General features: G+C 41.8%; 1 protein-coding gene across 1 annotated transcript in view; it reads left to right on the plus strand.

Moving 5' to 3' along the window:
* Nucleotides 1-22551, plus strand: part of LOC135873633 (macrophage mannose receptor 1-like) — a 54157-nt gene that overhangs the window by 31027 nt on the left and 579 nt on the right. Inside the window, exons 20-29 of the mRNA XM_065398275.1 lie at nucleotides 2881-3023; nucleotides 4593-4707; nucleotides 5901-6049; nucleotides 7254-7356; nucleotides 8486-8718; nucleotides 12074-12239; nucleotides 13675-13827; nucleotides 16767-16883; nucleotides 20985-21152; nucleotides 22131-22172. Coding sequence (XP_065254347.1) covers nucleotides 2881-3023; nucleotides 4593-4707; nucleotides 5901-6049; nucleotides 7254-7356; nucleotides 8486-8718; nucleotides 12074-12239; nucleotides 13675-13827; nucleotides 16767-16883; nucleotides 20985-21152; nucleotides 22131-22172 — 1389 coding nt within the window. The remainder of the gene's footprint in view (nucleotides 1-2880; nucleotides 3024-4592; nucleotides 4708-5900; nucleotides 6050-7253; nucleotides 7357-8485; nucleotides 8719-12073; nucleotides 12240-13674; nucleotides 13828-16766; nucleotides 16884-20984; nucleotides 21153-22130; nucleotides 22173-22551) is intronic.

Here is a 22551-nt window from a genome sequence, read left to right on the forward strand (position 1 = left end):
AAATCAGTTAAACGCTCTGCCTCAGTTTCTATCAGAAAACAGAGACAAAAACATTTTATTTCTCCAACACTTTGTCTTATCTATTTAGAGCATAAGCTTTTCAGGACAGGAACAGTCTCTGACCATGTGTTTGTGTAGTCCCTAACAAAATAGGGCCCCAACCTTGGTTGGGACCCATACACACTACTATAACATAAATAATTAATAACAATTTATAAATATTTTATAATACAAAAGATGGGGGAGGAGAATTGATATCTAATATATCCAAGTCACTTAGTCTCTCTGCACCTCAGTCCCTAATGTGTAAAATAGAGATGAGAATAATACTACTACTTCCCTGTCTTGCGAGGATAAATACATTACAAGTTGTGAGGTGCTCAGATATTATGGCAGGGGGATCAGATAAGAATCGTAGATTGATAGTGATAGAGATAACATACTAAAATAAATGGCAAGAGTAGTTAACCTACTGTAGTTCTATAGTAGAAAATGATTTATGTGCCACTGCAGCTCCTTCTTTATATGCAGCTAGTGATGGTTTCATATATTAAATCACCTCAAGAGGCATCTTTAACTCACATATCAAACTTTATAAGCTTTTTTGACATTTTTTCAGTCACAGATTAGTATTGTTTGCTCACTTAACCCACTTCCCTCCTTTTCTTTTCTCCATTCCTTTTTGATCTGCACTGTTCTTGAGTACCGGCTAGCTGTACAAAGCAATTCCCTGATAAACAGGTGTTGCCCTACAGGAGTTTGTTTACATACAGCCACTGCATATGTTTGGCTATAGAATGAGAGAGAGGCTTGTGGGGTAAGCACTAACTGATACTGCTTCAAAAAGGTTCCAAGATCACTATCCCAAGCATAGGACATTAGTGGTGTGGCTCTGTGGAGGCAAACACTTTAGGAGAAAAACAGTTACGAGAGGTAACTTCTTTTTATTCTGGGAAACAGGAGGATTGTGTATGAAGTAACTCCTGTTTATGAAGATTGTCTTTAATCCAGTTGTATGTCATACATGGAGACTCTTTAACATCTTTCTGTTCGGGCTAGTAAAAAATTTTCCTTGAAAATTGTTTTTCAGTGGAAAATTGGGGTTTCAATTACACAACATTTTTTTGCAAAAAGGGGTCTGTTTTCATAGAAAATTTGGATTTTTCATCAAAAACTGAACACTCAAAAACTTTAAAAAAAAAAAAAAAAAAAGGTGGTGGTGGTGGGGGGGGGGTTGTCTGAAAACCAAACCTATTTTGATTCTGAATGTCACTGAGATGCCACCTGAGCTTTGTAGTTTGGGAGTTTCATGTCCTTATTCTTCCCTATGGGCTGTGCCCCCAGCCAGACTTCATCTCTACTGATCCACTTGGGCCATGCAACTGCCTGGTGCACTTTCCCCCCTCATCAAGAGATGTAGTCTGACCAGGAAGCCTGCCTATAGAGGAGAATGGGTAGGTGTTCAGATGAAATATTACACATTTAGGTGTTTTTTGACAAACACTTGAAATTTTCCATGGAAATTATGAAAACAATCTTTCTTTTTCAACAAAATTTTCCTGGGATCTGTGACATTTTGGGGACCACCCAGATCAGTAAGTGGCTCTGTCACTGTCACCACCTGCCTTGTAAATTAGGGGCCTTAATACTGTGCTATTATGGCTCAGGGCCCTGAAACCAGTAGCCAGCTCTCAAGCATAAAGGTCTCACCCTGGCTTCCACCAGCCTAGTCAATCCTTGCAGGGTGTCACCAACAGCCCTACTGGTCCTGAGTCTTCCCAAATCTGTCCTTCCTGAGTTCTAACTACCAGACACTCGGACTTTTCCCTTTTGGTTCGTCACCCCTGAAGGTGTGAAAAACAGCCCTCTCCCCGTTATCAGTTCACCTTCATACACACACGCCAGACGTTTTGTACAACAGAGACCTGCTTGGGAGAAACATAAACAAAAATGTATTTAATAGAAAAATCGCAGATTCAAAGATGAACGATTAAGGGGAAGCAAACACATACAAGTTACACAGAAAATACACATAAAGATGCAACCACAGGTGTTATTCTTTCTAAGTAGATAAATTCCCTTTTCTAGTACAAGTTACCTTTTGTCTTTGAAGAGTGTCCCAGGATGCCCCCTGTCATAAAGTGGATCCAGCATTTCACATACAGCTTGCCACTTAAAGGTCTGCTCCTCAGTTTCTGGATACCTTTCACTTCAAATCCCTTCCCTTCTTATAGAGTTAGCAGGGTTTTGTTTGTTTGTTTGTTTGTTTAATTTTCTCTCAAATTATGATGATTCACAGCAGGGGAAATTCCCTTCTTTCTTAGTTTTCCAAAACTGGTGTTTTCTTTTCAGTTTTAAGCTGTTTCAGTGTTGTCCCATTAACTTTAATGGCCCACCATTTGCCTTTTCCTGGGTTGTACAATGTTAGGTACTTGGAATATTCTCATCTGCCCTCCCTGTCTGATTGTTTCACCGCCCTGTGGTGAGGTGGAGGTGAAGTTGCACCAAAGTTACAATTATAATTTTCTCTCTCTCTCTCTCTCTCTCCCCCACCCCATATGCATACATGCATAACCATAACTTGTATACATATCTCATAGTGACAATCAAGTTCAGAACATTACAAGCTTTCATAAAAGACCTTCCTTGATGTATTTTTATAACACAATAACATCGTATACAACCAGCTGATTCAACTGTTTATTCTTTGGGATTCATATCCCCTGTTCTCCCCCTAAGGTGTCGGAACCCTAAATGTTGCAGGGGGAAAAGCCCAACTAACTGTACTTTCTATACTGTAATCACCAGAAGAAGGGGTAGATTTTCATTCCAGTCTTCATCTTGTCCAGTAATTTACTTTCCATATTTAATATGTTCCAGGTATGTGGAATGATCTGAACTGTGGTGCTCCAAACGGCTTCATCTGTGAAAGGCTCAATAATACTACTCATTCAATAGTTGTTCCCACATCACTTGCACCTCTAGGGGGATGCCCTCAAAATTGGTTTTTGTTTAATAACAAGGTATAGTAGCAAACATCTTCCATATATTTTATTTTATTTGCAAAAGAAACTGAACAAAAAATTATATTTTTGTCTTTTATTATTGTAGTATGGGTTTAGATTATCCGAAGTTGTGTTCTGATTGGCTGATCAGGCCATTCTGGTGACATTATATCCATATTTAAATAATCTAAGAAATGAGTTTGTGAGTTACTATAGGTTTTAAATGGCTTAGGCGCCATTCCTGCAAATGCTTAATTTTGAAAAGATTGTATCGCTAACCAAATGTGTGCTGTTTTGTCTGTAATTTATACTTGATGTATACTTTGATACATGTTCAGTGAGCAAAAGTGCCAGCTGTCAGCATGAACAGAGAATGTAAAGCTGCTTCTCAGCTAGAGTGAATTCGAAGAAAAAAAATCCATAAATCTGTACAAAGCTCCCTCTTTCCCAATAGGATGTATTCAGAATTGCAGAATATAAACGCATGCCCTCCGGAATGGGTGTACATTGATTGGAATTGCCCACTGATGCACAAAAAGTAGATATTTATGCAAGTACTTTTTGTCTCTCCACTGTGAGACAAATGTAGTGCAACTTTATATTCACTCCCCCTTGTCTTGTTCTCTAAGATGCTGGTACCAGTAGATCATCCAGGAGACAGTGGAACTGTACAGAGTTCACTGTGGTGAACAATCACCTACAAGGTGTTAGCAGCAGCAGCATGTGAAAACATTGCCTTCTAGTGGTAGAGCTGCAGCTGTATCATCCTAGCAAACTCAAAGTCACATTTATACCAACTAAAAGTTCTTTGAATACAAAGGTATCAGCACTGTAGGAAGAACTGACTGTTACTACCCTGTATGTTATGGCCTGAAATGCTCAAATGAACAGAGATTGCACAGAAGGATATTTGACAGGTTACTGTTCAATGAGACATTCAAAATGTATCATCCACATTCCCTGTCAGACAAATGCACCAGTGGTACAAATAATTACACTTTTACCATTGGTTGAAAAAGGTTGACGGAAGAAATACAAAAAGTGGGGGGAAAATTAACTTTATCTAATGGGAAATTGTTCTCTTTCATAGTGCTTTTACCCCTCTCCTCCCCTTCCTCTCCTCTTCTCCCACTTTGCACTGGAATCTTCCTGTTGGATGAGGAGGGTTATTTATAGCCAGGACCAAATTATTTTGTTATTTCACTGCTAATATGTATATTTCCCTCACCATTTTTAACAGGCCAGAGAGTATTTCTTTATCTTTAGTCCTTTAATTGATAAGATAAAAGCTTTTCCTCCTCTTTTATTATATGCTTACTTTGTTATCTTACAGCCATATTCTGTTCTCCTAACCACTAATCAGTTAAGTTTCTCACTGGATGCTAAAGGAAAGGAGCTTTTATGTTAGTTCTCCAGTGTGCATATTTTCTTTTTGTAGATCCATAGATTTTTTTAAGACAAGAAGGGACCATTAGATCATCTATTCTGACCTCCTGTACAACGCCAGAAATTGATCTTGTTAATTTCAAATGTTTTTGATCTGAAATGGTATTAGATTACAGCCTTCATCATACTTTTCTTTTTCAGTGTTTCAAAATATTCGGCTCCAGTGAAAATGAGAGATTGACGTGGCATGCTGCACGAACGGCTTGTATAAATTTGGAAGGAAACCTGGCTTCCATACCAAGTGAAGAAGTGCAAGGTGCAATGTATAGGCCAGGGGTGGGCAAACCTTTTGGCCCAAGGGCCACATCTGGGTATGGAAATTGTATGGCGGGCCATGAATACTCATGAAATTGGGGGTTGGGGTGCGGGAGGGGATGAGGGCTCCAGCTGGGGGTGTGGTCTCTGGGGTGGGTCTGGGGATGAGGGGTTAGGGGTGCAGGAGGGTGCTCCAGGCTGGGACCGAGGTGTTCCGAGGGCAGGAGGGGGATCAGGGCTGGGGCAGGGGGTTGGGATATGGGGAAGGGGGGTCAGGAGTGCAGGCTCCAGGCGGCGCTTATCTCAAGCAGTTCCCAGAAGCAGCGGCATGTCCCCCCTCCAGCTCCTATGCGGAGGCACGGCCAGGTGGCTCCCATTGGCCATGGTTCCCGGCCAATGGGAGCTGCGGGGGCCACGCTTGGGGTGGGGGCAGCGTACCGAGCCCCCTGGCTGCCCCTGCGTGTAGGAGCTGGAGGGGAGACATGCTGCTGCTTCCAGGAGCCATGCGGAGTGGGGTAAGCCCCCAACCCTGCTCCCCAGCGGGAGCTCAAGGGCTGGATTAAAACATCTGGTGGGCTGGATGCGGCCCTTGGGCCATAATTTGCCCACCCCTGGTACAGGCATTTTGGTATTAGATGAGAAATCAGCTAATCCCCCTAACATACAAATTAAAGATTTAAAGCTTCAGTTTTTATAATAGAGCCTGCTACTTTTGCTTAAAACTAATAATTAATGGACACTTAAGTTAGCTGAGAAAAATGTAATTTTGATAACATTTATGTGCATGTATTAGTGGCTTTCCTAAGTCAACTTTTTTAAAGTCCCAGCCTTGGAGGAATTAGTAGCAGATAGACTGGTGTTGCAAGTGCTGTAATGCTAAAATTTGAAACTTGGAGCTTGTCCTATGATAGATTGTGTTTTTAAAATCCAAAACCACATGAAATCAGACTGTGCACATGCATAAGTACCATTCAAATTGATTAAATGTTGCAGAATCAGACTTAGGGAAAATGATAGCTAGACACACCCAACTTCTGATTTAACTGCCAGGGAAACCATCTCAACTGTGAAGTTGCTGGTCTAAAGTGATAAATCCATTAAAACAATCTTGTTTATATTTTATAACTATGATTCTAGCTCTGGATATTCTGTTGTCTTCATGCTTCACTTGTAAAAATGTTTGTTTTCCTTCAGCCTTCCTCATCACCCACTTCAAGGATGCCTCAACTGATACCTGGATTGGACTGAATGATGTAAATTCTGAGTACACATTCCTATGGACAGATGGAAGTGGTGTCTACTATACAAACTGGGCCAACGGTTTCCCAAATTATCGCAGTCAGGTAAATGTGGATTGCAAATGATCATTAAACCATCATACATTTGATAAGGTCAATCAAACCATATATAACTTGCACAATTTATTTCTTATGTAGGCTTATTTCCATTAACTTCTTGCTGTTGAGAGTACAATGTCATGGTGCAGAGTTCCAGCTCTTTTACTAGCAGAAAGGGATAGCTACGTCAGCTTACAGTAGAACCATGTGTTTGGAGCTTCATTTTCAAATATTTCTTTGCAAAAGCCCAGAACTATATTTGGTTGGTGCTTTACATAAAGTGTTTGCAGATAGTAAATGACACTCTGGGGGTTTATTTAAATTTCTGTTTTAACTTTTCTCTATGATACAATATGAATCCAAACAAATGGATGGAATAAGGTCCATATTCTGCAAACCTTACTCAAGTGAATAGACCCATTGACTTCACTGGGACAAGTCAGGAAACTCACATGGGTAAAGGTTACAAGATGATCGGACAATAACTCTGTAACTTTGGAGCTTTGTAAGGGATTATTAGAATGAATAATAAAATTAAGAGGATGGTGTGTTTATAAATATCAGATGCAGATATGCACTCGTGCATAAGTTATCATGAAATACAATTGTATGAATAAAATCCTCAAACGAAGAGGAATCTGTGCCTCTTGTTTTCATCCCCCCCCCCCATGCACTAACCACTAAACATTCCTTCAGAATAAGCTTCTGCTGTGGGCTTTGAAATTTTCCCCAGCATTATGTCAACTTATTTTAATAGCAAAACATAATTGTGTGTGGTTCAATAAATGAAATGGCTAATGTGGAATAATGGCTGTAGTTCCATTTGTTGTGCTCTTACTTTATTGTCTTGACTAAGTATGTCTCCTTTTAACAATAAAAACATATAGCTGATAAGTGATCTGAGGTGAATGGGGTGAGCGGTCACAACAGCACCCTGAACAATAGAGAAGTTGGTTTTAAAGGGCTGCCCCATGGGAGACGATGCGATTTGGAAATACCATCACAACAACACTATCAGTTCTGTTGAAATATGAAGCAATTCAATAGATGATTAGATAATGTGGATCAGAGTGGATATAAATAGTGACAGACAGATACATAGCTGATTCAACCATGCAAGCTATCTGGGTCTGCAGATCCAGAAGGAAGAAGATTGTTTCTTGCTTGCTGTTTGTTTATTTTTACTCATTTATGTATCATTTCCCGCCAGGCTGATTGTGTTGTTATGATAAAGGACCCCATTGAGGAAGCAGGGAAATGGAAAGATGTAGACTGCCAAATGAACAAAAGCTACATATGCCAGAGGAACACTGGTGAGTTCTTTCTCCGCAAGCTTCCAAGTTAATTGCATTAAAAACTTGACTGTGATTTTTAGATTGTCTTTATGGTTTAAATGCAGACTTCCCAAATACAGCACATCATCTTTGGCCTCTACATGAAATGAGTTTCACAGCCTTATGTGTTAACATTTTAACAAAACAAACACGTACACTGATCTCTAATACATGTAGCAGCCTGGCCTATAGAAAAGACAGCATATGCCATGCAGCATCCTGCTCTTACCTAGATACAAGAATGGGAGAGCACCAAGGGCCAGAGCTGTTTCTCCTGCAGCCTGTTCTGACCTGGGACCCCTCCTCACAATGACGAGCAGCCCAAAGGGAAGCTTTATAAGAGTCCCCCTGCTACAACCCATCAGAACCATGAGGAGAGCGTGACTTGCTTTGGATGGGATGATTAGATTGGGTGATGTGGAGCGAGGTGGTTTTGAAAGGGTTGGATTAGGAGAAGGAAGAATTTTTTTAAGTGTTTCCTGCTCAGAAACAGTAGGGGTGGATGCTTGGAGTCTGTTGACTGATGTTCTGTGTGAGAGAGAAGGGTGGTTTGTGGTTTAATTTGGAGGGCAGGGTGAGGGAGGTGGGCGGGGGGGGGGGGGGGGAGGCAGAGGGATAGTGTTCAGGCCCCAGATTTTGAAGCCTAGCCTGGATTATATCCCCCTCGCCATCCCCTCTCTGCCCATTTGCTGTTGGTGGGGTGTATTGGCTCTGCAGGCTCTGCTCCTCCTCCCATGCCCTGGCCACAGTCCAGCTAACTCTGACATGATGGTTAGTGGGTGAGAAGATTGTGCTTCCACTTAGTACATACAGCTGCATTAAAACTAATCACAATCCAGTGCATAGGGAGCCAAATGAGTATAAATCCATGGGAGAGTCTGGCTCAGTAACGGCCAGTCAGAGCAACAAGGACCATGGCTTTTTATAAAAGAACTGTGAGTCATGTTTTTTGTCACTGAAGTCCTGGCTGGGACGTGCATCCAGTCTTAATTTCTGTTAGTGCTACCACTCTTAAGTGTTTGAATACTGCCGACATTTGTTGTTCGGTGGAACAATAAGTCCGTGTACTGCAAAATTACCTTTCCATGTGTTTGTTTTTTTACTACAGATCCTAAATTACATAATTTCCAAACAACAGTTCCAGTCTCTGGCTTTACCCTTTATGGTAACAGTAGCTATTCACTCATCAGTTCCAGAATGAACTGGGAAGAAGCACGAAAAAACTGCAAGGCTGAATACTCAGAACTTGCCAGTATTTTAGATCCCTACAGCCAGTCATTCCTGTGGCTACAAGTGTTAAAAGTCGGGCAGCCTGTATGGATAGGTCTTAACAGCAATGTGGTAAGAACATCAAATAAGTGTGACTATGATGCTGCTGAGCTATGTCAAATCAGACCTCCCACATTCCTTACTCAAGTGTTGTCTGCAGTTATTACCAAGGGCTCTGTTTGATGTGCTTGCTTTTGTCTCATAGTTGAGTAGTGATTGTGAAAGAACTCCCACTGTTCCTGTTAGCATGCTTCAAAAGCAGCTTACGCTATAGCTAGGGAATGGTGGGAACCATGGAAATGGGCATGGGGGAGACACAGAAAAGGGTATGTGAAGAGGAGACAAGCTGTGGATGGAATTATATACCTGTGGATACACAGTAATGTGAGGAAACCAATAGGAGAGTGGAAGCCATCAAAATGGTGGGGGAGGGAGAGAAGCCGTGGAAGAACATGGGGAGAGGTGCAGATGGGGAATCCTGGGAATGGGAGAAGGGACAAACCAACAGCAGGTGAAAGGGGGGTGTATTCCTTTTGAAAACAATGATTTAGCAAAATGGTTGAAGATCCCAAAAGCCTCAAGGCCTGATTCACTGAAGCTGGTGCCTGATTGATACTGAGGAAGGGCAGGCAGTGTTACTGTTGCTTGCCCTCCTTCGGAATTTCCATTGAATTGGTGCAATTTTAAACTCCAGGGAGAATCACAAGGGGATGCATTAAATCAACTTATACCCTAGCTGCTCGGGTATCACACCATTCCCAGTCCATGCCACCCTCTTTGCATTTCACTGGACCCCCAGACTATTGGCAGAATGTGGGTTACAAGTGGTGTGGGCCACTTCAGGCTGCCTTTTTGGCAGACTTCTCTCCCCCAGATGCCTGCAGACGTATAGAACTCGGGCTTGGGAACACTTTGGGTTGAATTTACTGCAGAGGCTCATCACTGCCATTGTTTGTTCCAGTGGCTAGGGCTGCAGTGCTACCACATCTGTTTACTTACATTCTTAATTAGTTCTCACAACCATTTTGTTGGGAATCTTTAGTCCCTCCGTACTTTGAAGGAGGGGTTTAAATCTGACAGGGGAGGGGGGTCAAGGATCTGCTACTTGCCCTCCCCATGATAATCTGCCCAAATTTGGCTGAGTTATTAGCCTCTGAAAATTTCAGTTCACCCATGCTCAGCAGGGACTTGTTAGAGTTTGGCAGCTAAGTTATTCAGAGATTCCATCTGCTATGGGCATGCTCCATTCCCTCACTGTGCCTGTGTGCGACCAGACTGAGCTTGTACCATTCCTTCTCCTCAGAGCAATTGTGTGTGCTCCATCCCTAGGCTGCAGGGCCAGAGCAAAGACTCTCCCTGCAATGCTCTGCCTGCCAGTCAGGGGCCACCGAGGTCCCAGGCACAGGAACCATGAGCCGGGAGTCGACTTTTCTTGTGCTCTCCTTGCTTGGCAGTGAGCAGGAGGAGTAGGAGGAAGCATGGCTGGAATGCACAGGGCTGAGCAGCTGAGCCTGGGGACAGTGGGATGAAGATACTGGGGTGAGAGGGTCAGACTCCAACAAAGAGTTGGAAAGGGTGGGCAATGGAGCTGGGGAAACATGAGGGACTGGAACTGTGGCAGGGGTAGCAAGGCAGGGGATAGGACAAGGAGCCAAGGGAGGCTGAGGGGGGTGGGCGATTGAGATAAGGGTGCTGGGGTTGAAGAAACTAGGATGAGGAGTTCAGGAAGGTGGAGAACTGGAACAAGAGGCCGGGGGAGGGGGGCCGACGGGCTGAGTCAAGGGCAGGCTGGGGAGGCCCAGGGCAGAAGGGGTCAGGCTTGGGGAGGTCAGAGGCAGAAAGTCTATGACCACTACCCAAGGAACTTGAGCCTCAACATTCCACTCCTGTCAGCAAATGGTGGCAAAATTGGTTGACACATTTGTGCCTCTTCTCCCTGCAATGGCTGGCCTACATAGAAGATAACAATCTACTACTGCTGTCAGTTACTCTGTTAGCTCAAGTAGCGGAGGTCTGTGCTGTGGAGCCAAAAGTTCTAGCCCTACCTATAAGACCAATTGGAATCAATATGGTTCCACATGGTGGAATTTGTGTTTTTTGTTTGCTTTAAACAAACAAAAAACTAGGAAAATACATTTAAAAAACGATGAATGTTAAGAATATTGCTTGTGCAACCTTAATTTGGACTCCTTCCACCTGTGTTATGCTATAGTCTTTAATCATATGATCACATACTATTTTTTCCCATAGTATCCCTGCTTCATTCAGTGCACAGCATGGAAAGTGCTCATTGAATGACTTGGGGCTTTGCACTGAATGAGGCTGCTGTCTGTAGGACCACGGAGACATATGTTGCACACGTTGGAAGGTGTATGGTTGCAAGGATGGTCTCATGGTTTAGGTAATAGAATACTCCTTTGGAGAAATGGATTCTGTCTCTGCTCCAGAGTTCCTGTGTAATGCTGGGTGAGTCACTAAATTAACATTTTCACAGGTGGTCAGTAAGGCCATATCTATACGGGTATACTTGGAAGTTAAGGCAAATCAACTAAAGGTGTGAAATCAATGTGCACAAGTTAAAGTGCATTAAACCCCCGTGTACTCACTTAGGAGTAAAGTGACCTTAGCTCGCTGTAACTTAATCCTTCTTTGAGCATCCACGTGGGAGATTAATATACTTTAATTTATGCATTTTAACATCACACCTTTGGTTGATTTGCCTTAACTTTCCTTAGTATCCCAATGTAGATATGGCCTTATTGTGTGTGCCTGTTTTCTGGATGCCCAACTTGGGATATTTGGGGCCTATTTTGCAGAAGTCCTGACCACTCACAACTGCAACTGAAGTAAATGAGATCTGTGATCTGAACATATAAAGTGCTTTATAATGCTAAGTTACCTGAAAAAGCAGGTCATATGCATTTGTCACGGGCCACTCAAAATTAGTGAACACTTTTGACATTAATGTCTCTGTGCACCAGTTCCTGATCTGTCAAATGGGAATAATAATATCACTTCACCTCATTAATGTTTGTGAAGCACTCAGATACTATAGTAATGAGCACCATAAAAAAGCCCATTAGGAAATGGATAATTCTGTTTTCAAAGCAGGATTTAGGTAGTGTGCCATAAATATGGCCTGGGGACATATATTGAACAATGAGGATAATTGAATAATTGCCCATTCAGTGAGCACTGTCCATTCTGTGCTCTGAAAGAAGCAGGCATCCTGTGGAAAAAAATAGTGTGTGATCATGTAATTAAAGATGATATCATAATGCATACACACAAGGAGGCTGAATTAAGGTTTTATAGACAAACTTATTTCTGACATTTGAGTGCGTGAGTTTGTGACCGTAATGTTCTTTTTTTTTTTTTTAAGACAGTTTTTGGATGCAATATTATCTTAATTGTCTTTTGTTTTTAGACTAGTGGCTTTTACAAGTGGACTGATAACTGGAGAATCAAGTACTCTAAGTGGGCCAGTGAGGAGCCAAAACAGAACTTGGCCTGTGTTTATTTAGATGTTGATGGGACCTGGAAGACAGGGTCTTGTGACGAAAATTACCTCTCTGTCTGTAAAAGGTCTGATGGTAAGCAACTGAATTTAGCAATTTTAATTAGTGAGCTTCAAGTTTAAATGCATTCAAGTCTTGATTGTGACTACAGTAGAACCTCAGAGTTACGAACACCAGAGTTATGAATTGACCAGTCAACCACACACCTTGGAACTGGAAGTATGCAATCAGGTAGCAGCAGAGACCAAAACAAACAAACAACAACAACAAAGCAAATACAGCACAGTACTGCGTTAAATATAAACTACTAAAAAAAGTTTTAGTTTTAAAAATTACAGTTAAAAAAAAGATTTGACAAGCTAAGGAAACTGTTTCTGTGCTTGTTTCATTTAAATTAAGATGGTTAAAGGCAACATTTTCCTTCTGTGTAGTAAAGTTTCAAAGCTGTATTAAGTTCAGTTGTAAACTTTTGAAAGAACAACCATAACGTTTTTTTCAGAGTTACGAACATTTCAGAGTTACGAACATCCTCCATTCCTGAGGCATTCGTAACTCTGAGGTTCTATTGTATATATAAATAATGACGTGTACTCTGCTCTAATATTGGTTTCTTTGAAGGAAATAGTCATTGATACAGTTTCTTGGTGCTTGACAGACGCTAACTAGTGAATTCTAAAGATTTTTCAAAGTTTATTCCACAAACTAATTGGCGCATTATGCCACTTTATTTTCAGTCTGTAAGCTATGGACCCACTGTTGCATCCCTTGCATATCCAAATACCCTGACTTGAATGAGAGTTTTGGATGCTCAAGAATTTCAGAATTAGGCCTTTTCTACTCAGCTACAAATCTGTCAATCCAACAGGAAGTATCAATGGAGATTTATTGGAAAGTCTAATATCAGCTGCCCTGGCTTCTCGGTTCCCCCCGGAAGCAGGGTCTAGCTGCCTGCAGCTCCCAGCTGGGAGAGGGTTCCATTCTCATCCTGGCTCCCAGCCAGGAGCGGGGTCCAGCCACCCAGCTCTCCAGAGGAGTGGGGGGCAGCTGGTTTCTAGCTGCCTGGCTTTCTTGTCAATTTCATGGCTCCAACAGCCGATGTAAGGGACACAGAGTCTACACAGATGCTGTGTCACCCTAACTACACCGACATAAGCCCTACACCTCTTGTGGAGTTGGAGTTATTATGCTGGTGTAGTAGGGCATTTACATCAGCGGGACAAGGCTGTAGTGTAGACACAGACATTGTTAGACCAACATGAGCTGCCTTATGTTGACCTAACTGTGTTGTGTAGACCTGGCCTCAGCTGAAGTCAGTGCAGTTACCCCAATGTAAAACCTCCACAGCAGAGTAGAGAATCTGGCCCAGATCATGAACCGTGAATATCTGAGGTTCTTTTTCATGGTATCATGGTCAAATTAGTAGTGGCTGCTTATGGTACAGTATATATGTGTTTTCAGTAACATATCTGAGAAGCCCTTATTGATTTCATACAGCATGGTTTCTTCTCAGTTGCAGTCCCTACTGACCCTCCACAACTCCCTGGAAAATGTCCTACATCTGACATACGCAGATCTTGGATTCCCTTCCATGGTCACTGTTACTACATTGAGTCCTCAGAGACGGAAAGCTGGCCCCAGTCTTCCATGGAATGTGTTCGATTAGGTGAGTGTCGTCTTTAATTAGGACCTAACAGTTTCCTGCAGGCTCACCACTTATTTTGGGCACCAGCCCTACTATCTGCCGCCCAGCAGTTTGATCTTATCTTCAAAGTGAAAAACTGGGGCACTGTAGGGAAGTGGGCGGGTAGGAAAGAGGTTGGTGGGGAAAGTGGAATTAAAGGAAGCCCTTTCTCCCCTTTCAGAATGAAAAACTGGGAAACTTTACAGTAAAGGTGAGGGTAAAACAAAACAATATTTATCTCTCAAGCCCCCCCCCCCCATCCCGTTAATCCTCTTACTGTCTGCCTTTTAGCTTTCCTCAGTTGATGAGCAGAGCCACCTAGTTAATTGGTTAATCATTCAGTCCTTAACCAATTACCTCCCTAATTTGCTCCATGTTTGGATTCTTACCAAATACCCATAGTGGTGAGTCAGCCTAAGGCTACTCTCACTTGATCACCAGGCCACTGGTCTGAACCTGGCATAGGTTGAGAGTGAATGAAATTAGTTGCTATGTGATTACTGTTTGGTGGTGAGACATGGTGCACTGGCCATTCGGGGTTTGAGGAGGGAACACATCTGGGCTGACAGTGTCCTGGTCCCTAGAAATAAAACCCACTACCCTGTACCTATATAGGGAGGAACCAGGATCAACAAGGATTAAGAGGCTTTGTTTACTTGTAAGGTGGCATTTGGTATCCTGCCAATTAACCTAGCAATAGGAATTTAATCAGCTGACTTTCTAAAGGAAGGAAGCTGGGAGTTCAAGATGCAGGTCTGCAAGGACTCTTGTCCAGGTACCTGGAAAAAAGCAGATGTAATTTGGGCCCTCTTGGTTTCCTTTTACTTGTTTCAATTTAATGACTGTAAAAGGAGTTCCTAGTCTGTGCCAAAATGAGAGAGGTTCTTGATACTTTGTTCTGTTAAAGCCCTAATGAACTGAGCACTTCAAGAAGAGGAGACTTGGTTGTTAGCCACAATCCAGAATTTTATGTGGCCTATGTGAAATGAGTTGGTGGTCTCAGTTTAATACTTCTTAGATGTTGGTACCCTAGTGTGGCAAATCCACCATAAAAGGAAAAGAACCTAATGCTGGTCTCTTGTAATAACTGGGCCTACAAATTTACCCTAATTGTGAGCTCAACTGTAAGAAGTGAGTAAAAGTTTATAAAATGTCACAACAACCTATGATAATAAATGCTAATAGGAAAAGGTACAAAAGGGAGACGGACTAAATTAGTCCAAACAAAAAGGCTTACTGATACAATTATAGGACTGTGTTGAGATGGTGCCTGGTAAATAAGAGACATTTGGGACTGAAAATCAATTAACCAAAACTGGCATGTTGGTTATTAGACCTAATTGGTGGATAAAATAATAAGGGGATGGGCTATTCCACCCAATGCTCCCTTTTGTGGTCCTCAAAAAGAAAAGCTGGCTACCAAGATGCTGGCTGACTGAAAGATGAGAGAAGGGGAAGGAGCAAACTTTACCATCATGACTGCCACCCCCACCATATCCTGGGATCCTTGGAGCTATTGGGCCTCCATTGTACTTTTGACATCCTGAGAGAGACCTTCATCAGACCAGATCAGACAGAGACACCCAGATGACACTGGGTCACTGCTACCAGCTTTAGTGAAATCTCAGCCATGACCCTGGATGTGAGACTGTCTCTCCACCCCATGTGTCCTTGTCCTTCCCCACCTTATTTCTTTTTCTATCTCTCTCCATTTTCCTTCTGCTTAATAAGGATCTGGCTTAGCCAGCAAAGACTGCATATTTTGCAACATTGCTATAAGGGCAGCTAAATGCAATGCTCTGGGCAGCCCAATAGTGGTACAAGTTTGCCAGGTCTCAGAGTAGCTGATAAGACCATGTGCTATGCCTGTGTTTTTCCAGAAGTAAAGTTGCGAGTGAGAGTCAACAGATACATAAACAGTATTTTCTGTTTTAGCTGTTCTTTTCTTCACCGTTTTGTTTTGTCTTCTAGGAAACAGAATTAGACTTTAACAACAGCTACAACAGCCCTGTCCATTTCAACTAACTTTTTCTTTTTCCCCCCCAAAAGGAGTTATTACCATTTTTAATACCATCTAAGAGACCGTCAGATGATGGGGCAGGGCAGTTCTTTTTAAAAACTCTCTCCACCCAAAGGGAAGGGGAACATGGGATACTGTTAAAATGGAAGACTTACTTAATACTTTACATTTCACATGCTTTAACCTTTCTCCTCCTTGTTTTCTGTATCTTTAATAAAAGGTTAAAAATATTTTAATGATGTGTTTGCCAAGGTACTAAGGTGTCTGAGGACTCTGTATACTAAACTTTGTTTAACTCTGTTTAATGTTGGACAGTGACCGGATCATGTTAATACCTTTGATTCTTAGGCCCCACTTATTCCATCTACATTAATACAACAGGATGTCAGTATTGAGGAAACTGGGATTATGGTGGTAATAAGATCATCCCCTTAACTGGGATATGATGATATTTCTTATTTCCCAAATCAGCTTCTCTCTTCTTTCTTTCTTTTTTTTTTTTAATCCCCGTTGCAAGAGGGAATATATTTAAAAAAAAAAAAAAAAAAGCTGCATTTTTCTAATTGCATTGTCTCTTGCACGTTAAACAGCAGGGAAGGATGGGGGTTGATTGAAAAAATGGAGCATGCAAATACAAAACTAATATAAGATATGTATTGCCTAGAAATAACCAGCATAGCAGCAGGATGTTTTCCTCTAAAGAGCAAAATGCAAGGGCTGTTACTGATCTGTTTCTGGAGCTCTGATTGACTTCAGTGGCAAAAATTAATTACAGTCTATGGCTATTTTAAATGTATCAGGAGGGTTAAGTAAATGTCGTCATGATTGTTTCAAGGGGCAGATCGTTTTCTATGGTGAAACATGCTTAAATTATGCTTATTTATTAATTTATGTTTTGCAGGAGCCTCTTTGGTTTCCATAGAAAATAGGGCTGAAATGGATTTTCTCTTCCACCACTTGGATGCATTTGCAAGTGACTCAAGACAGTTTTGGATTGGAATGTACAAGAATGTGGATGGTAATTATTTAACTTTCAATAGTTATTTACAAATAAGTACTCAAACAGAAGATGGAAATCTGATGTCAAATGCTTAATATTTTTCAATTATAGTACATAAAAAGGAGAAATTATTCAGAAAGGTGACTGCACATTTTATATCCCTCTCTCTCTCTCTTGTAAATAGAAAAAATTACACGCCTACAGTATTTCATCCAATTTATTTCATTTCACACTTTTCTTTCATTCCCTTGACATTTAACCAAACTTAACAGCACCTCAGTTTTTGAAGAAACCTCAGTGTTAAGTATTTATTCAGCAAGAGGAAGTTCTGAAAAGTCTGCTAAAATCTTTTAAAGAAATATATTTCTGTATTTATTGGTTAGGATTGTAATGCTGTTTTTCGCCTGTGAAGCCACAGCCTGTCATGGGGAGGGGATATGAGAAGGGTTTCCGTAGCAGCAACTATTCTTGCTGGTATTTCGTTTGAGCTAGATGCAATACCTCCAGAAGCCTTGGAGAACATATGTAACAGCAGCCTTTGGTATACTATTAATACCACTGCAGTGTGAGGTGAGCATTCTGCTCCTTGCTGGCTGGTTGATCCTAGATGGTGCAGAAAATAGTCAGGAACATGCCACCTTACCGATTTACGCCTTTTGGGCCCACTGGATGTTTTCAGCACAGTTGCTGGTACTAGACTTTCCTAGTCCTAGGCACTGGAACTACAGCTCCTATGAGGCACTGCAACAGCATTTCTGAATCGAACTGTTCAGTTTTCAGTCACAAGTTTTGGCAAAAAGATTAGTTTTCAGTGAAATTATTTTGGTTTTTAATTTGCTGAAAACTTGAAAATTTCCATGAATGAAAACAATTTGATTTTCATTTTCCATCTAGCTCCAAGTCTAGGCACTGGGTTTCCCTTCTTCCTCGAGACACAGGAAGTAGCAGCTATTCCTGCTAGCTGGGCCTGAGTAAGGCAAGAGCAGAGAACAATAGGTGTATTTTTTAAGTCATCCTGATACAATCAGGCAGAATTAATTAACTGAGCCAGACCTTGCAAGGGAGCTGATTTCTAGTCTTGGCTCTGATGCAGAGCCAAAACCACAGGGGCTGCTCAGATCCCTGCATCTGAATGACAACAGAGAATACACTGTGGTGCTCCACCCATGGTGCGGGCTCCCGGTGCAAATTCTGGTGCAAGTTCAAAGTCCTGGTCTTAGTCTTCAAGGCTCAGTGGGCCTGGCCATTCCATTCACAGCTCACTGAGGCAGCTGTGCTCCTCTAGGACAGGGGTCAGCAACCTATGGCACTCGTGCCAAAGATGGCACGCGAGGTGATTTTGAGTGGCACTCACAATGCCCGGGGCTATGCTGCCATCCTGGGGTCTCAGATGCCAGCCCCCTGCCACCCAGGGTCATGTCTGCCGGCCCCACTCAGCCCGCTGCCGGCCCTGGCTCCCGGCCACTGGTCCTGTGGGCTCTGCTGTTATCCTGGGGTCCCGGCTGCCGGCCCAGGGTTCTGCTCCTGGCCTCAGCATGGGGCTCTGCAGCTGCCCCCAGCAGTGGCCCGCTGGCCCCAGCCTCGGGCAGTGAGGGGTGCAGACAGGGGCAAGAGGGGGCACAGCTCAGCACCCCCACCTTAAAAATTGTTCCAGCACCACTGTACTGGGATATTTTTAAGTCCTGATTTGCTGCTTACATGACTATCACGTCACGTGGAACAGCGCACTGCATTTGACGTTGTGCATTCCATCTGTTGCGATTTTTTTCCCACTGTAAGTTGAGGGATACATTTGACAAAATGTCAGCTCCTAAGAAAGCAAAGTTAGATGTCCATTCATTTCAGCCTTCTTGGACAGACACATTTGGATTTATTCAAAAGAAGGACCGTGCTGTTTGTGCTTTCTGTTGTGAAAGTGTTGTTTGTCGCACATCAAGTGTTCAACGACATTTTGAAACGAAGTACAAGAAAACTTTTCTTGACGAAGCAGACAAGAGTGAATCGATCAAAAAGACAGTAGCAGGATATGAGAAGCAAAGCAGTGTTTTTAAATGCTTAAGTGTAAGTAAAAATCAAGCCACAGAAGGAAGTTACAAGATTGCACAGTTCATTGCAAAAAACGGAAAGCCGTTTACAGATGGGGAATATATAAAAAGTTTTTCTCAGCAGTTCAGATGTTTTGTTCAATGATTTGCCAACTAAAGATGCGTATCTAGAATAAAAGAACTGCCTGTCTCTGCCAGAACAGTTGAGAGACGCGTCAGCGAAATGGCAGAAAACATTAACGAAAAGCAGACGACTGCATTAAAAGACACAGCAGTGTTTAGCGTTGCAGTTGATGAGAATGTGGATATAAACGACGTTCCATGTTTGGCAGTTGTTGCAAGATATTGTGCTTCTGATGAAATCCAAGAGGAACTTTGTTGCCTAAAACCCCTGCATGGCACAACAAAGATGGAAGATATAGCGGAAACTTTCGTAAACCATTTTGAAGAACGAGGAGTTGACATCAGAAAAATATTTTGTGTGACAACAGAGGGTGCGCCTGCCATGGTCAGAAAATAGAAGGGATTTGTAAAGTTACTTGAAGATCAAGTTGGCCACCCGACAGTCAAATTTCACTGTATCGTCCATCAAGAAAACCCGTGTGCTAAAATTTCTAATTCAGAGCTTAATAATGTGATGAATTCAGTGGTGCAGATTGTGAATGTCCTTGTTGCTCTATCTGCTTTGACTCTCCGACAGTTTCAAGCACTGCTAGAAGAGATGGATAGTGCTTATAATGACATTCCACTTCAAAGCAACATTCGGTGGCTAAGTCGTGGCAAGGTTTTGGTGTGCTTTGTAAACTGTTTTGATGCAATCAAGGCCTTTTTGTAGGAAAAAGGACAAAGCTACCCCAAACTGGATGATGACAAATAGCTGTGTAAGCTCATGTTTCTAACTGACATCACCGCTCACCTAAACGAACTCAACCTCTTTCTCCAGGGTGCAGGGCAAATGGTTCTGGATCTTTATGAAACCTGGAAGGCATTTGTTGTAAAACTAGCAGTTTTTTCTCAGGATATTCAAACTTCGACTTTCCGCTACTTCCAACACATAAAAGAGCTATCGACACGTTGCACTGTTAGTGTCGATGAGATTGGAATGTACATGCAAGAACTGGAATCAGAATTTTCTGACAGATTTCAAGCTTTCCAGCAATCTGGCCCAATGTTTTCTTTTCTAATTAAACCTGAAAAGTTCAATGAAAGCAACTTGGATTTGTCTGTATTTCAGTGGATGGATGTTGAAGATTTCAAAATGCAGCTCATTCAGTTAAGAAGCTCAGAATTGTGGGCATCAAAGTTTGGAGATCTGCGGAGTGCATTTAAAGCTACCGAGAGAGATCATGGGGCCTCTATTCTGACCTGCTGGACGTCCCTGCCAGTGAAATTTAACTGTTTGAAGCAAATTGCGTTTGCAATGCTTTCAGCATTTGGATCCACATACCTGTGTGAACAGGTATTTTCACACAAGAAATCTGTCCTCTGTCCCTCTCGGAGCCGGTTAACAACTGATCACTCAGAAGCCTGTGTGCAGCTTAAAGTGCCAAATACGTGCCAGACATTGGAAAATTCATCAAGGAAAAGCAAGGACAAAGATCACACTAAACTGATAAGATCTGCATTTTAATTTAATTTTAAATGAAGCTTCTTAAACATTTTAAAAACCTTATTTACTTTATATACAACAATAGTTTAGTTATACAACATAGACTTAGAGAGAGACCTTCTAAAAATGTTAAAATGTATTGCTGGCATGCGAAACCTTAAATTACAGAGAATAAATGAAGACTCGGCACACCACTTCTGAAAGGTTGCCGACCCCTGCTCTAGGACAATGCAGCTAACAATGTCCAGGTGAAAACTTACAGACATAAGGCATTCTCAGTTATGTCTGCCTGGAAGGAGAGAGAAAACTGAGTCCTATAGAACGTTAATGTATTGATTTAATAAATTAATGAATTCAGTGCTCAGATTACAACAATGACAGGTGCCGTAGAAATCATATGATATTGCTTTAATCTCTAGAAATGGGTGGTCCTTAACCTGTCTGTATTTTTCATTTTAACTTTAGGAGAATGGACATGGGCAGACAACAGTGCAGTAGAGTTTGTAAACTGGAAAAAAAGAGAGCCTACGGATGGTTATCATGAACATTGTGTTGATATGGATGCCTCAGATGGTGGCTGGAGAAGCTATTACTGCTCTGCTGACAAAAGATTTATTTGTAAAATACCAAAGAGTAAGTGATATGTTCATTACAGTGGGTTATTAACAATGACTAATATTTATGCTACAAAATCCTTTGCATTGCATATTCTGTATGGGTCTATGTTTGTGGTAGATATTCTGATCCTACTCCCATCGAAATCAGGGGTGAAACTCCCATTTAAGGGCAATTGCTAATAGAGAAGGGGCCCGGGACTCCTGAGTTCCACTCCAATCACCCTTATCCTTAGTGCCTTGGAAGAGCAGGCGCTAACCAAACCAGGCTCTGTTGGGAGGGAGGTGGAGAGGGTATAACCAGAAGGGTTTAGGGAGGAGGAGGAGCCAAAACGGAGGAGTTGCAGATGGGATGTGAGGGGAAGAACTTGAGAAGAAGTTAACTGGGGGTGAGAGGACCCAGAATGACAGAGCTACTGCTGAGAGGGAGGAAGGAGATACTGCTGAGAAGCAGCAGTGGAAGGATACTAAGATGTATGTAACTGCGAGGTAAGTAGATGGGTGGATGTGCCTAGGACCCAATGGAAGGAAGAGGGGAATTGTGACCTAGTTTGTTTCTCTGTTGCCCCCTTGGTCTTGGTGTCCTAGACGTAAAAATGCAAATATGGATTTTCAGTTTTCCCCATACTTCAGTGTGAAAAACCTTTAGCTTCTCAAAATGTCATGAAGGCTTGACATTCTGAAGGTGTGAAATCATCCCAGATCAATTGGTAACATTTTTTTCATGCAAAACAAACAAAAATAATATTTTTTTCCTGGATCTAATTTTTAACTGGAATGTTTTGCTTGATTTGGGTAGATGATTCATTTGGATTAAATTAAAGGTGTTATCATATATTTTGCATCTCCATTATTTTACTTTATTTTAAAATGCAGCGTGCCCAACATAGTAATTCTTCATACAGGATTTATTTACTCTGTGTGACTGTATAATTTGGTGTAAAATGGAGACTTAGACTATGAATATCTTTTTTTTTTTTTTTTTTTAATTTGAAAGTTACTGAAGTTGAACCATCTGAGAAGCCATCAAACAATAAAGGTAGGACTGCTTTCTTATAAGCAAATTAAAGAGAGACCCAAATCAGGTTATAAATATAAGAACATAAGAACAGTCATACTGGGTCAGGCCAGGTCCAGTATCCTAGCCCAATATCCCATCTTCTGACAGTGGCCACTGCCAGGTGCCCCAGAGGAAATGAACAGAACAGGTAATCCATTCCCTGTCACTCATTCCCAGCTTCTGGCAAACAGAGGCTAGGATACCATCCCTGCCTATCTTGGCTAATAGCCATTGATGGACCTATCCTCCATTAATTTATCTAGTTCTTTTTCAAATATTTATTTTATTTTCTGACAAAATTACTGTTTGATACCCAGCTCTGTGGATGTTTATTTGAAATGTATTGTGATTATTATAT

This window comes from Emys orbicularis, chromosome 2 (genome assembly GCF_028017835.1).
Source record: "Emys orbicularis isolate rEmyOrb1 chromosome 2, rEmyOrb1.hap1, whole genome shotgun sequence".
Lineage (NCBI taxonomy): Eukaryota > Metazoa > Chordata > Testudines > Emydidae > Emys > Emys orbicularis.